At 42.9% G+C, this 16,682-nt stretch overlaps 2 protein-coding genes across 2 annotated transcripts in view; one reads left to right on the top strand and one right to left on the bottom strand.

Moving 5' to 3' along the window:
• Nucleotides 1–16,682, bottom strand: part of Pi4ka (phosphatidylinositol 4-kinase, catalytic, alpha) — a 132,916-nt gene that overhangs the window by 52,250 nt on the left and 63,984 nt on the right. The gene's annotated exons all lie outside the window — the stretch shown is intronic.
• On the top strand, nt 6,765–16,139 carry Serpind1 (serpin peptidase inhibitor, clade D (heparin cofactor), member 1). The gene is made up of 4 exons (XM_013031573.1): nt 6,765–7,596; nt 11,194–11,467; nt 15,024–15,168; nt 15,863–16,139. Exons 1-4 carry the CDS (start codon nt 6,765–6,767, stop codon nt 16,052–16,054), a joined length of 1,443 nt encoding a protein of 480 aa, XP_012887027.1. The 3' UTR covers nt 16,055–16,139.

Here is a 16,682-nt window from a genome sequence, read left to right as displayed (position 1 = left end):
GTACTGGGCCTGAAGGTAAAAACCTTGGTGGTCTGTACTCAAAGGGCTTTCCGATGAGCTGGGAGATAGGTAGTCAAACAATCACACTGACGTAGTTTTCAGAGATGCTGTTTTGAGAAGCTTAGTTGAGAAGAGAAGGCAGCCTGGGCCGCAATAATGAGTCCAAAGCCAGGGTCCAAAGCCAGGGATGGAAGAAGAGGTGCTGGCACTCAGAAAAAGGGATGCATTTGGAGTGGTGGGGAGATGGTGAAAAATCTTGTGGTGGAATATTTCTCAGCAGCCTGACTTTTTCTTTATTTCTCAGCAGCCTGACTTCTTTATTTCTCTTTCTTCCTCTGTCTACCCTTTCCCCCACCCCCTCCATCCTCTCCTCCTTCTTTTCTCTTTCTCTCTCCCTTCCTCTCCTCTTTTCTTTTACTGGTATTAAGGCTTCAACTTAGGGTTTTGTGCTCTCAGCTTTTTCACTCACAGCTTGGGCTCTCCTATTTGAGCCATGCCTCTTACTTCAAGCTTTTTGATGATTGGTTGGAGTTAAGAGTCTTGCTGGAAGTGGCACTGTGTCTCAAGTGGTAGGGCACTAGCATTGAGCTGAAGAGACGAGGGACAGCACCTGGGCCCAGAGTTCAGCCCCAACAACAACAACAACAACAACGTTTTTTAGATTTATCTTCCTGTGCTGGATCTTAACCTCAACTATCAGATCTCAGCCTCCTGAGTAGCTAGGATTATAGATGCAAACAACTGTTGCCTGGCAGCCTGACTTTTTCAAACAGTAATTTTGACCAGAATCCCAATATGTGAAACAGGTAGAAATGTTGTTGCTTAAGGCACCAAGCAAGAAACTGATTTATCAGTGCTTGAAAAACCATCTGGATTGGGTGTGAGGGACAGAGTGGCTCATCAGTCATGTAAAAATGGTTAAATCTGCACAAAATGGCTAGCTGAACAGATCAGTCCTCACAGAAAAAGCAAGGATGCTGAGCCTCCCGTACAATGGTTATAAAACTCCTGTACACCTGCAGTAAGGGACCCTTTTCTACCCAAACACAAGTGCCAAGTGTGGGCTATGGGCACAGTATGGGGACAGATAGTGACAACCATTGCACAGATACACACACCAATAGCTGGTAGAACTATACCACAACACTTCCTGGAAAGAAATTTGGTAAAATGCATGAAAACTTAAAATATCTTCCAATATACTGCACCCCAAATCCTACCTCTATTGAAAAAATAGTGAAAGCACAAAAGGGCTGGGGGGCATATCTCAAGTGATTATAAAGTACCTGCCCAGCAAGTATTAGTTCAAACCCCAGTACTGCCAAAAAAATTGTATTTTTTATAATCACCTGGTAATGTAGATAGAACTCACAATATGTCAAGTAAAAAAAAAAAGGTAAAACTATAAAAATGTTACAGATTTTTAAATGTAGGGGTAGAACATAGGTCAAGTGGTAGAGTGCTTGTCTAAGCATGCATGAGCTCCTGAGTTCAATATCCAGCAACATTGTAAAAACAAACCAACAAACATGTACACATGAACTCAAGCATGCACACAGAGTACAAAATTAAAGCTATACCAACTTCCTAACCTTTTCTGTGAATACATACACAGCTATCATTATTGAAGGTCTACTATGTGCCTGGAATACTCCAAACTTTCCATGTATACATTAGCTAAATAAATTATCACAACCCTCCTGTGCAGCAGGGATAATTATCATCTTCACTGTAGAGGAGAGAATACTGAGTGTGAGCTTAGGTTGGTGGCCAGGATGATCTGTGTGGCTTCCTGAACAGTGGGAGAGGAGCAGCCACATTGCATTCTGGAGCTGGACTCATCTGTGTGAGAATATGACAGAAAACAGATAGCCAGCCAGGGGCACAGCTTATGATGTCTGGACACAGGGAAGAGCCTCTCTGAGTAGCAGGATGTCACCCACACTGATGGCACGACTGGCAGGACAGAGAAAAGCTCTGAGAAACAAGAAAAAATTCACGAGGCCCCTTCTCAACTACTAGCAGCTGAACACGGGACTGCATGCTTGTCATTCTAGCTTCATGGAAAGTATAAACAGATTGTGGTCCAGGTGCATGCCTGACGAGCAAGTGACTCTATCTCAAAAGTTATCTGTGTAAAGAAAGGCTGGAGATGTGGCTGCTTAGCAAGTCCAAAACCCTGGGGTCAAGCTCTAATACTGTCCCACCCTGCCCCAATTACTCTAGCTCTTAGATTCCTGTGAATGCCTAAGTCGCTTTGGGATTGAAAAGCTCAGCTCAGTAATATTCCTCTATTCCTCTCACTTATGACATACTGGAGAGCTGGACATAGATTCTAGCACAGAACACAGTGACCCTTAACTGAAAAAAGGTATATGCCATAATCTCTTAATTCCATTAACCACAACCTTACTCTGCCCCTTCATATTTTACTAAGGAATGAGATCATGGAAGGATAGGGACATCTGTCTAGCAGCCAAACCAACCATGTCTGCCACAGAGGCTAGTCGGATGTAGTGATCATCCCATAGGAGGAAGACAAGAGAGCACTGTAGCTATTCCCCATGTAACCACCCCCCAGAACTGAGCAGTGCCTCAGTTATGTGCTGGCTTCAGTGAAGGCTTCTGCATGAAGGCTGTTATGTGTTATATGTTGACACAGTGGCAGTCACATCCAAAACCTCAGTGACAGACCAACTGGAGCCTGGGAGCTGCCAGTCACTAAGCAGCGATCAAAGACATAGCTGAGGGGGTTTCTGCTGACCATGCGAGGTGAGTAGTGTTTGAATTGGGACATATTTACTTTGGAAAATACACAGCAACAGCTCGGCACCAAAGTTCACATTGAAACCCTGCTGGCGACTCTGGCTGATCGCATCTCTGTAAAGCTGCTTCTCAGAAGTACAGAGGTAAGTTCCATTCCTATCATTTTCTACTGATAATAAATCTCTACTTTTGGTGCTTAGACATAGGAAACTGGTTCCTTTATCAAAGACAATTCAGAAGCTTTCTACTCTAAGCAGTAGGAAAAATGTGGAGTTTTTTTCCTATTATAAATTCCTACTAGTTATATCACTGAGACAAATTTGGAATAAAAGCTGTGGAAGAGATCAAAGGATTATATTTAAATAACATTATTCAAACTAGAAGCTAAGTGTGGTAGCACACACCTGTAATCCCTGCATTCAGGAACCTGAGGAATGAGGATTTTGAGTTTGAGGCCAATACAGTGAGTTCAAGGCCAGTCCTAGGCTTCATGTTGAGACTATATACCCCACTCCCAAAATTATGCCTTAGACAATTTGTATTATACTAAACAACAAAACAATAGGAAGTCACTCTTTATATCCTCAATTGCTAATCCATAGAAAATACCATGATATTTTCCTTTCTTTGGTAAGGGAATAATAAGTATTCTTGGTTGTTCATAATATAATGTAGGAAAAAACACAGTATAAGTTTCTAGATATGCTCTGTCAATACCAGGATTAGCATATGACTATCTTCACTCCAGCTCCCTATCTGGCCACAGGTTTGTTTTCCTGAACTTAAAAATTCAAGTTAGCTTTTATTTTGTTCTTTAACTCTATTTTCTGAGGACATTTTTAAATGTAGTTGAGCAAGGTGACTTTCACCAAGTTGCTCATTTTCCTCTCTTCTTTTTAAAATGTCTTTCCACTGATACCTATACCTTACTGTATTTGGAAATGGCCCCGTTCTATTTGCGGCCACACATTAGGAACTTTTATTTTCTTTTGTTGGTGGTGGGGCTTGACCTCTGAGCCTGGGCACTGTCCCTGAGCTCTTCAGCTCAAGGCCAGTGCTCTATCACTTGAGCCACAGCACCACTTCTGTTTTTTTGGTGGTTAATTGGAGATAAGAGTCTCACAGACTTTCCTATCCAGGCTGGCTTTGAAGCTCGATCCTTAGATTTCAGCCTCCAAAGTTGCTATGATTACAAACGTAAGCAACCAGCGCCAAGTGAGACTGTTTTTATAAATTGTTCCACAAGTGCATGCTAGTGCTATCTTAGCAAGATGGTTAGAGGGAGGGTTGAAAAAAACAATGGATTCCTTCCTTCCTTCCTTCCTCCTCCCCACCCCTCTCTCTCTCCCTTCCTTCTTTTTTGTCAGTCATGGGGTTTGAGCACAGGAACTTGGTGCTGTCCATGAGCTCTTTTGATTCTATCACTTTGAGCTACAGCGCCACTTCCAGTTTTCTGGTCGTTAACTGGAGATAAAAGTCTCATGGACTTTCCTGCCTGGGCTGGCTTTGAACCATGATCCTCAGATCTCAGCCTTCTGAGTAGCTAGGATTACAGGCATGGGCCACCAGCACCTGGCTAAGGCAATTTTCAAAGTAAGAAATTATGTGACTTTCTCTCTTGGGCTGGGAAGGTGGCTCAGTGGTAGAGCGCTTGCCCTGCATTCATGAGGCCCTGGGTTCAATTCCTTAGCACCACATAAGAAAAAAGAAAAAAGCTGGAAGTGGCGCTGTGGCTCAAGTGGTAGAGCGCTAGCCTTGAGCTGAAGAGCTGAGGGACAGTGCCCAGGCCCAGAGTTCAGGCCCCACGACCGGACCCAAAAAAAAAAACAAAAAAAACAAAAGAAAAGAAATTATGTGACTTTCTCTTTAAAATGTGCAATTCAAAAGTCTCTCAGTTGGAACAAAATAGTGTTGGAGTAGATTGTTTTAATAGAACTAAAGGAGGAAGACTCAGAAACAATGGAAGCAACTATTCCTCAAGTCTGGGAATACTGGGAGAATCCTGCACTCCAGAGTGAACAAGGTAGAGCACTTGACACAGACCATCTAGGGTGAGGGGTGTTCAACCAACTTAGTTCAAGTCTAGACACTGCATTCATTCATCCATCCATCCATTTGTTCATTCACCCACTTATTCACTGTGGCCCTAGGAATGCTAGGCAAACCCTCTAACACTAACCTAACCTCCAACCGAAACCATAGCACTTGTCAGTAACAGCAACAAAAGGCTCAATATCTCCTGATATGTAATGTGGGGAGAGGCGTAAAGTTACAAAAAGTACACTATACAGTGCTTGACATTAACAGAGGCTGTACCAATATACGTTTTCATTATCAGCATTAACAAAGCCAATTAAGTGTAGTATCTGACAGCCTAGAGAGGTAGTGGATATTCTATAGGAAACAGTCATAGGAATATAACAAACAATACAATTCATGTTTCTAAGATGAGCAGAAGTTGCTGACCTGCCTGGGCCAGCATTATAAACATCTACAGGAAGCATCAAACAGCAGATTATCTACCCTATACACAGTTCATGCATGAGAAACATATAGATAGAACAAGACAAAGCCATCTCACAGGCATTATGGACTTGACAAGCCAAGTCAAATCCTCCTTGAACTCAGAGGATGAGTAAATAAAGATAAGCTAACCTGGTTCGAGAAGCTAGCAACTTATCTCATACACATAAACAGAGTGTCTGACAGGCCTTGTCTGCCTGGTGAGATTAGAAGCAATAAAATAGAAAATATTTTGTTTCTCTTGATAGTAAGCAATATAACTAACTTTACTTAAATCTTCTACAGAGTTGTCAGGAGAGACAACCAACCAGTCTCATCTCAATAGGCCACAAGGTAGTCCTGGTATTACAAACCAGTTTCAAATTTTACACAAATAAATATTAAATGACTGCACGGATTTCAAATATCTTTAGATTATCTGTTTTTAAAATCTTAGCCCAGCCAGGTGCTGATGGCTTACTCCTGTAACCCTGGCTACTCAGGAGGCTGAGATCTAAGGATTAAAGTTCATAGCCAGCTCAGGCAGTAAAGTCTGTGAGATGCTTATCTCCAATTAATAGCCAAAAAGTTGGAAGTGAAGCTGTGGCTTAAATGGTAGCGCACTAACCTTAAGGACTGGTCAAGCCCCAATACTAGCCAAACAAATACATAAATAGAAAGCCTGGCTCATGCACTTTTCTTCAATACCTCCTTCCTACAGGTGGGATGGTTTGAATCTTACAGACAAGACCAAGTCCTCCACCAGAAATTTCCCTTCAGCCTTAGGAATTCTACTTCTTAGTGGAGCCTCAACACTCTGGCCACTCCCAACTTATGAGGTAAACCACATCCTCTTTCCCATTTCCACAGTGCTTTCTAAACTCTATTTTTGTTGGTCGTAGGCCTTGAACTCTGGGCCTGGGCGCTGTCCCTCAGCTCTTCAGCTCAAGGCGATCTCACTACCACTTGAGCCACAGCACCACTTCCAGTTTTCTGAGTGGTTTACTGGAGATCCGAGTCTCCTGGAGTTTCCTGCCTGGGCTAGCTTTGAACAGAAATCCTCAGATCTCAGCCTCCAGAGTAACTAGGATTACAGGTGTGAGCCACTTATGCTCGGTTTTCCAAGCTCTATTTTGAGAGTTCGATTTACTGTGCACACACCCCACAAGACTGATGCTTTCATCTGTTAGTGGGGAAGACCTCTGTATCTCTAGAGCCTAGTGAGTGCTTTCTGAAGACAGAAGACAGTGTTTGGTAAATGAATGAAAAAGAAACTTCTCCTAGGAGGCCCAGGAATCTACAAAGTTTTGTAAACCTTTAAAGAAAGGATTTTCCTTTAGAGTCCAAGGATCCGATGGGATCTACCTTTATCAGATTTTCTTCACGTGCAGAACCTAAGCTATTTACAGTCTGAACTCTGCAAGAGGGTGGGTAGGGGACCTGACTAGGTCGCCTCTAACCTTGTCTGCTTTCCCTCCCAGTTCAGCTCTGCCAAAATGAAGTACCCATTCCACCCTCTTCTTGTTTCTCTCATCCTAATGTGTGTATGTGGACGCAGCAAAGGCCTTGCTGATCAGCTAAGTAATAAAAACATGAGTATGCCCCTTTTGCCTGCTGACTTCCACAAAGAAAACACGGTGACCAACGACTGGATTCAGGAGGGGGAGGAAGATGACGACTATCTGGACCTGGAGAAGTTGTTCAGCGAAGATGATGACTATATTTACATCATTGATGCAGTTTCCCCAACAGACTCAGAACTGAGTGCAAGCAACATCCTACAGCTTTTCCAAGGCAAGAGCCGAATTCAGCGTCTTAACATCCTTAATGCGAAATTTGCCTTCAACCTTTACCGAGGACTGAAGGACCAAGTCAACACTTTCGATAACATCTTCATAGCACCTGTTGGCATTTCTACTGCCATGGGGATGATTTCCTTAGGCCTGAGAGGAGACACACATGAACAAGTGCACTCGGTCTTGCATTTTAAAGATTTTGTTAATGCTAGCAGCAAGTATGAGATCACAACTGTTCACAATCTATTCCGCAAGCTAACGCATCGCCTCTTCAGGAGGAACTTTGGATACACACTGAGATCAGTCAATGACCTTTACATCCAGAGGCAGTTTCCCATTCTGGATGACTTCAAAACTAAGGTGAAAGAGTTCTATTTTGCTGAGGCCCAGGCAGCTGACTTCTCAGACCCTGCCTTCATAGCAAAAACAAATCATCATATTCTGAAGCTCACCAAGGGCTTCATCAAAGAAGCTCTGGAGAATATAGACCCCAATACTCAGATGATGATTCTAAACTGCATTTACTTCAAAGGTAAGAAGTAGCTTTATGGGTCTCAAAGCCAATTTACAAGATACTCTTTTTCTTTTGCCAGTCCTAGGCTTTGAACTCAGGGGCCTAAGCGCTGTCCCTGAGCTCTTTTACTCAAGACTAGTGTTTTACCACTTGAGCCACAGTGCCATTTCTGGCTTTTTGGTGGTTAATTGATTATAAGAATCTCATGTACTTCCCTGTCTGGGCTGGCTTGGAACTGTGATCCTTAGATCTCAGCCTTGTGAGTAGCTAGGATTACAGGCATGAGCCACCAACACCCAGCTCAACATGTTCTTTCGGTACATGTATAGACAGAACTATTCAAGCTCTAAGTTATTCAGGAAAACAAGACATTAATTGACACTAGTAGAGGGACAAAATCATGATGAGGTGTCATTACTGAGCCCTAATTATGCTTTATCTGTGCACTAGATCGTACCACATGTGAGACCATTGTGCTTATTTTAGGGTTCCCCCTTTCTTAGCATTTGGCTGCCTGAGTTTGAGTCTCTTCATTTTCTTTCCCAATTACCAGTAAGCAGGAATATGGACAGAACCATGAAGAAATGTATCTGGAATGATTCAGCTGATATCAACACCATAGTTCCTTTTGGGGATACTTTTGTACTAATAAGTGGGGTTTGGTGGTGGGAGGAGTGTTAAAAAAAATAAGCCAGGGGCTGGGAAGGTGCCTTGCATGCCTGAGGCCCTGGGTTTGATTCCTCAGCACCACATAAGCAAAAAGGAAAAAAACGGAAGTGGCGTTGTGGCTCAAGTGGTAGAGCGCTATCCTTGAGCTGAAGAGCTGAGGGATAGCCCAGGCCCAGAGTTCAGGCCCCACGACCGGACCCCCCCCCCCAAAAAAAAAGCCAATAGCAACTGTTCTAGGCCAGGCAAGAAGAGCACTTTTTAAGGAAGTATTGTCTCACTCAATACACAAATATACATACATGTATACACAGGACCCCTGAAATCCTAAGAATAAAGTGGCACAGATTTGAAGAAATCCTGAATTAAGTTTTTCTCTTTGAGGCAAGGATTTGCTATATAGCCAGGTGGGCTTCAAACTTGAGATTTTCCTAAGAATTCCTTTGAGTAAAATTAACACAATATAAAGCATGTAAGATTTAGTAATGACGTTTATTTTAAGCAATAAACCTATGCCTAGCAATAAACAATTCAGTGGAAGACATTTTTGTAGCACTGAAGCCCTAGATTTTTACCCATTTGACAGTTTCAGGTTATCTGATGACTTTTTATTAGCCCTGGCTGGAGTTTCAAAGAGGAAGCCCTTTCTGTTGCCATGGGGGTGGAGAAGTGACTAGGCCTGTTTAGTCTTTCTCTCTCCCTCTCTCTCTCAGTGGTACTGAGATTTGAACCCAGGGCTCACGTAGCAATCTATGTTTGAGCCTAATCTCCAGCCCTTTTGCATTATTTTCTTTTTTACTAGTCTTTTCTCCTTTTTTGGTACTAGAGAGCAAACCCAGGTTGTTGTACTTGCTAGGCAAGTGCTTTGCCACTAAGCTACATCCCAGTCCAAGATAAGGTTTTTGATTGGGACCTTGATCCACTTCTTACTGTACTTGGGAGGACAAATATGTGCCAACATTATGCTTCTTTCATTGAGAATGTCTTCTTAACTTGTTTTTGTTCAGGGATAGCTTGAAACTATAATACTTCTGAACTTGGCCTCCCAAGTAACTAGAATTACAGGCATGAGCCACTCGGTCTAACTCTTAATTTATCTCTGGACAGTTAATTTATTTTACATCAAAGTATAAAAGTGGTAAACATATAAGCTGCCTTTCCCTGTCCCATTAGACCAGTCATGCTGGGTACTGGAAGAGATCACCCAGTCTTTCATGAATGGATCTAGTAGGTGAGGAGATTGTAGAAGTATAATCTTCATTTCTAGCTCTCAAATCTCTGTTACTAATTTAAAGTATTAGAATTACTTGTTAATGCTTCTGATGGGCTTCTTCTTATCAGAGTTAGGAGAGTAGTGATACTCAGTGGGGTCCAGGGCAGGTGTCTGGAGATATTTGTGGCTACTGAAACCTGAGGGAAGCACTAATGGTATCCAAGAGGGGATGCTGTTAAATACCCTACACTGCACAGGACAATGCCCACACCATAGACAGCTACCTAGTCTAATTCTCAACAGTGCTGTGATTGAGAAATCCTTGGTAAGGCTGGCTCAGAGAAGGCAACTGAGCTACAATTAGGCAGACTGGAGCTGTCTGGTACTTAAATCTCCTTCACAGATACCATGTGATTGAGTTTGCAGTATGCAGTGGAAATAACAAAGCCTTTTTCTTTTCTTTTTTTCATTTTGTTGTCAGTTGTCGGGCTTGAACTCTGGGCCTGGGTGTTATCCCTCAGCTCTTCAGCTCAAGGCTTGAGCCACAGTGCCACTTCTGGTTTTCTTATTAGAGATAAGAGTCTCACTGATATTCCTGCCCGGGCTGGCTTTGAACCGTAATCTTCAGATCTCAGCCTCCTAAGTAGCTAGGATTATAGGGGTGAGCCACCGGCACCCGGCTCAAAGCCTTTTTCTTATGGACTAAAGTTTTATTTTATTATGTATCTCTTTGTTAAGGATCAGATAGATATCTACTATTTATATCAGCTGGCTGCTCAACTTACCAGCTCAAAACTTTTAAATATATTACTTCATTGTGTCAGTTATCTCATCTGTAAAATGGAGTAAATGCAAGGTGCAGTGGCCCACACCTGTAATACTAGCTACCAGATGGCTAAGACTGGGGATTGCAGTTCAAAGCCAGTCTAGGCAGGAAAGTCTATGAGACTCTTATCTCTAATTAACAAGCAAAAAGCTAGAAGTAGAACTGTGACTCAAGTGGGTTAGTGCTCAGGCTCTTGCACTGAAGCCCCAGTAACACGTGTGCACGCGTGCGTGCTCACACACGCGTACGTACACACACACACACACACACACACAGAGGCAGGTACCTTTTTCACCCTTCCCCCACCCCAAAAGAGAAAGGGATAAAAATAGCTGCTGGAAGCACAAAGTGAGGTAATACAGGGAAAATGACCAGATAAATGGCTGGCACATCACCAGTTGTCACCTAGTCACTAATCATTATTAGTTAGAGCTAAAACGGACATGGATTTATTCCTTGATGCACAGCTCTGAACCCAAATTTACAGAGAGAATATTGAAGCAGCACTACATAACTTGCATATCCTAATAACACAGGGCAGAAAGAAACTCTAAGCTACCAACTTTACAGAGAAGAGGCCCTGGAAACTAACCCAGAAGTCATTCTAGTCTACTTAATCCCTGTTGTTAACTTTGTTAGAAATGAAATTTCTCAGTCCAACCCATTCTAGAAATCAAAGATGGGCCCTACAGACCCCCTAAGGAATTGAGATACAAGCACAGGGGTAAAATGAAGTTCTTTTTGAGGTTCTTTTTTTTTTTTTGGTCGGATATGAGGCTTGAACTCAGGGCCTGGATGCAGTCCCTGAGCTTTTCTGCTCAAGGCTAGCACCTAACTACTTTCAGTCATAGCCCCACTTCCAGGCCCAAATGAAATTGTAGTAGCTGCCCTGCTCCTTTTGAGTTTACAGGAACCTGGGTGAATAAATTCCCAGTGGAAATGACACATAATCACAACTTCCGTCTGAATGAGAGAGAGGTGGTCAAAGTCTCCATGATGCAGACCAAGGGAAACTTCCTTGCGGCAAATGACCAGGAGCTTGACTGTGATGTTCTCCAGCTGGAATATGTGGGGGGCATCAGCATGCTAATCGTGGTCCCACACAAGCTGTCAGGGATGAAGACTCTTGAAGCCCAGCTGACACCACAGGTGGTGGAAAGATGGCAGAAAAGCATGACAAACAGGTACTTTAAGGGTGTTTATTCTTTTGAGCTCCTAAGAGCACTAAAATGATAGTCTTTTTCTTTTCCTTCCTTCCTTCCTTTCTCTTTTTTCTTTCTTTCTTGTCTTTCTTTCATTTTTTTTCCATGCTGGTCCTGTGGCTTGAATTCAAGGCCTGGGCACTGTTCCAGAGCTTTTTTTGTTCAAAGCTAGCATTTTACACTTGAACCATACCTCCATTTCCAGAATTTCTGGTACTTAATTGGAGATAAGAGTCTCATAGATTTTCCTGCCCCAGCTGTCTCTGAACTACAATCCTCGGATCTCAGCCTCCTGAGTAGTTCAGATTACAGGTGTGAGCCACTAGTGCTTGGCATCAGTATTCTTTAAAAACAAAACAAAATAGAGAAAGAGGTGTGCAAAACTACTCACCCAGCTCTATCAAGCCTAAAGTGGAGTTCATACCATTATTTACCATGATCAAGGTAAATGTCTGGAATGTAAGAGGCATCCAACAAAGATTAGCAGTCTCCTTCGGCACCTAGAAAATTGTGAGGCTTTCTTAACTCTCTGAGGACTTGTTATTTATACTTTTTGTCTAGTCTGAGTATTGAGTATTCTCTAGAGCTGAACCTGTTGATTTTAAATATTTTCTGAGGTTATTATCGGATCATAGCAGAAAGAATGGAGAGCTTGGTCACATGTCTGTTTCACTGGAAACTGTTTATGGTCATAATGAGAAAATGAACCTAGTTTGGGCTGTTATAGGACAAGAATAAAAACAAATGCACAAAACTCAAGAAGCAGTGTGGGCATGGTTGCACACATGTGCAATCCCAGTGCTTGGGAGGTAAAAGCATGAATTCAAGGCCAATCTGGGCTATTATTTATACTGTTTTTACCACCCCTAACCCCATTACAAAAAAAACCTTCCCAAAACAACAACAAAAGTAAAGTAAAACAGAACCACAACAATTTTTTTTCTTTTGGGTCCGGTCGTGAGACTGAACTCTGGGCCTGGGCGCTGTCCCTCAGCTCTTCAGCTCAAGGCTAGAGCTCTACCACTTAAGCCACAGTGCCACTTCCGGCTTTTTTTCTTTTTGCTTATGTGATGCTGAGGAATTGAATCCAGGGCCTCACGCATGCAAGGCAAGCGCTCTACCACTGAGCCACCTTCCCAGCCCCAAAACAATTCTTTTACAGGAATGTAATTTCCCCAAATATCCCACTAGTTATAAAGCCTATTTTTTTTTTTTAAAGATCCCTCTGTGTACTCACTTCTTTCCTAACATCCTTGGCCTGTGACCTCCATCCTGACCCCAGCAAGGCCAAATCAGCCTGCTGGTTCCATTCCTTGTCCACTGGTGCACTGACCATCAGACCAGCATTCCCTTTATCATTTCCATTCCCCTCTTCTCAGAGCCAGCCCAGTTTCTCAGCCCAGTCCACAGATTCCCTGCTTCCTAGTCTGGTCTGTTTAGCACCTTCTCTCTTTCCTACCCAGCCTCTTCCCCACACTCTAACCAGACCCAAGGCCTCATGTTCCCAAGGCCTCATCTTCCCTCCACAAAAGAGAGTGCTGAATAATATCAAAGTATTACCTCTATGTACAAAAAAAATTATCTCCAAACTTCTGCTTACACATCGATCCCCTCCATCTCTCAACATGCCCCTTTCTAGTAATTCAGATATTAATGTGCCTTTTTTGGGGGGTGGGGAGAGTGGTGGTGATGGAAATGGAATCCAAAACCTTGTGCATGCTAGGCAAGTGCTCTACCACTGAGCTACAGCAGCTCCTTGTATCATCTTTGCATTTATTTATTTATTGTCAGTTGAGGGGCTTGAACGCTGGGCCTGGGTGCTGTCCCTGAGCTCTTCAGTTCAAGGCTTGCTCTACCACTTGAGCCATAGTGCCACTTCCGGCCTTTTCTGTTTATGTGGTGTTGAGGAATCGAACCCAGGACTTCATGCATGTGAGGCAAGCACTCTACCGCTGAGTCACCTTCCCAGCCCCATCATCTTTACTCTTATTTATTTTTTTTAATTTTTTTTTTTTTGTCTGTCATGGGACTTGGTCTGGGCACTGTCCCTGAGCTCTTCAGTTCAAGACAAGTGCTCTACTGCTTGAGCCACTGAGCCATGGCACCACTTCTATTTGTTTGTTTTTTTATTCCCATTAACTGGAGATAAGAATCTTACAGACTTTCCTGTCCTGCTGGCTTCAAACCACAATCCTCAGATCTAAGCCTCCTATGTAGCTACAATGACAGGCCTGAGCCACACGCACGGGGCTTACTTTTATTTTTTTTACAACTTCACTTTTTTTTTTGTAATTTTTTTTTTGGGGGGGGGTCCGGTTATGGAACCTGAACTCTGGGCCTGGGCGCTGTCCCTCAGCTCTTCAGCTCAAGGCTAGCCCTCTACCACTTGAGCCACAGCACCACTTCTGGCTTTTTTCTCTTTGCTTATGTGGTGCTGAGGAATTGAACCCAGGGCCTCATGCATGCAAGGCAAGCACTCTACTACTGAGCCACCTTCCCAGCCCCACAACTTCACTCTTAAGAAGGGCAAGTGTAATCAATTGCATCTTATAATTCTTTTGTCCCTCACAAAATGCTAAAACTGGCCCCACAGGCATTTCTGTCTTTCTTTACCTTGTTAGAGACTGAATGATTTGAGGTGAGGACTGAAGATGTTTAGTACTGTCTGGTATGCATATGAATTACCATTATTATTATTATTATTATTTTTGCAGTGCTAGGGATGGAACCCAGGGTCTTATGCACGTTAGGAAAACAGTTCTAGCTCTAAGGTATATTTCCCCTCCCCAGCCTTTTTTGTTGTTGTTGTTGTTTGGTTGTGGGGCTTGAATTCTGGGCCTGAGCACTGTCCCTCAGCTCTTCAGCTCAAGGCAAGCACTCTACCACTTGAGCTACAACACCACTTCCGGTTTTCTGGTGGTTTATTGGCGATAAGAGTTTTACGAACTTTCCTGCCCGGGCTGGCTTTGAACCTCGATCCTTAGATCTCAGCCTCCTGAGTAGCTAGGATTACAGACGTGAGCCACTGGTGCCTGGCGAGCCCCTTTTTTTTGAGACTAGGTCTTATTATGAAACCTTGGCTAGCCTCTCAATCCTCTACTTCTTACTTTTTACTCCTCCTTATTATGGCACATGACACCAACTCCTGTTGAAGGATTCTTTTTTAAGGTACTGGTCAACTCCTTAGATAACAAAATAAATGCCAGAGAATGCCAAACATCAATTTTATGTAGTTATCACTCAATATCCTCAGAGGATAATCAAGATGAAAATCAAGTTTCTTGAATAAACTGATATATTTGCATAATAATCTACAGACACCCTCCCATATACTTTAAGTCATCTCTTCTATGATACTTAATGCAATGTCTTGTATTATTTACAACAATAATGGTAACAAAATTAAGAAGTGCTATGCCAAATCTGTGGTAAATGCAACACATACTAGGCTGTACATATTTAACAGGAAAAGAAAAGCATGATTATTTTGTAACTCATAGTTTAGTAAAACTGGGCCCCAATCTTGTTTTCTAACTAGAACTCGAGAAGTACTTCTACCTAAATTCAAGCTGGAAAAGAACTATAATCTCGTGGAGGCCCTGAAGTCTATGGGGATTACTGAGCTGTTTGACAAAAATGGCAACATGTCAGGAATCTCGGACCAAAGGATCACCATTGACTTGGTAACTGCTCCCTTTTTGCACTTAGGCTCTGCCTCAGCACAGCTTCAACTTTCCCATCTTTCCAAGCCCATTACCACCCAGTCTTACTTCCCAGGTCGGCCTGTGACATACAGTTCAGTTCTGCAGTTATCAGCTAGGGGAGGTAGTGTGTTTGCCAGATGTTTCATGGACAGGATGGTCACAGGAAGCAGCCTTGGAGTATGCCCCCACTCCTGCTGTCATTCAACCAAGGGAAAATGTGCTACAGTGTGTATGACTGTTATGCCCATCAGAACAATGAAAGACCCATTCAACACATAGAGAAGCTGCACTACACTGAGTTATTTAACAAGCCAACAACAGGCAATGAGCAAAAGAGTAAACACTAGGTCAAATGTAATGACAGATCCAGGCCTGAACCCTTAATGGGCATGTACCCCAGAGTTTTGAGGAGGAGATTCAAATGAAGGAGCTATCTAGACTCTGAAGACCTTTCAGACTGAGCACAGCCCAGAGTGAATGTGATTCTAGAGTTTGGAGGTAAATACTTATGATAGGACATAGATTCTAACAAGGTGATAAGAGATATTTTTCAAGGGTAATTTTGACAAGCTGTGATTTTTCACTTCTATGTGGATTTTGGATCTTTTCTCTAAATGAGAAAACATTCAGAGAATGCTATAGAATCTGACACTTTTTCCTTTCCAATTTCCAGTTCAAACACGAAAGTACCATCACAGTGAATGAAGAGGGCACTCAAGCTGCTGCTGTGACCACAGTGGGTTTCATGCCACTGTCCACTCAAGTCCGTTTCACTGTTGACCGCCCCTTTCTGTTCCTGGTGTATGAACACCGCACCAGCTGCCTGCTCTTCATGGGAAGAGTGGCCAACCCTACTAGGTCTTAGTGGCAGCAGTCTGGGCACCTAATGTGTTTCGGGGGTACTCTCTGGTTTTGTTTCTCTTCTAACAATGAGGACAGAGATTTTTTTTGGCATCATGACTTTTGAGGTTTAGGCTGCCAATCTGAATTCATGTAAGGAATTTGCCAAGGACTGAGAAGCTTGGTTGGAGACAATTCTGCACAGTAAACAATGGTGTAAGTCCAGTGGAATTAGTATAACTAATCCATGGGTCAGATGTTCTCTAGATGGTCTGAACAACAGACAGATTGCTTCACCTTCTCACCAACTCCTCACAGCAAGCTGATAAAGTATACGTGGACACCTCCTTCCTGGGCATTGGAAAGGCCCTATCCTTGCACATCTGTCTCTATTCTCAAAGCCTTTCTCATACAGGTCCCTCATTTGAACACAGAGCAAGAAATGACTCACATGACTAATTTCTTGCCTCTCCCAAAAGGGTGTCCAACTAAGTCCAGGGCCCTGGGCATTGGGGCTTAATTCTCTCAAGGTCTGACCTTACACATCCATGTAAATGTCCTGCTCCCCATTTCCTCGCTGCTATCCAGAGGGCAGCATATATATATCACTACTTCTTCCATTCTAAGATAAATAAACATAGTCATATTTGCTG

The sequence above is a fragment of the Dipodomys ordii genome, unplaced genomic scaffold (assembly GCF_000151885.1).
Source record: "Dipodomys ordii isolate 6190 unplaced genomic scaffold, Dord_2.0 Scaffold141, whole genome shotgun sequence".
Lineage (NCBI taxonomy): Eukaryota > Metazoa > Chordata > Mammalia > Rodentia > Heteromyidae > Dipodomys > Dipodomys ordii.
This window is presented reverse-complemented; position numbering and strand designations above follow the sequence as displayed.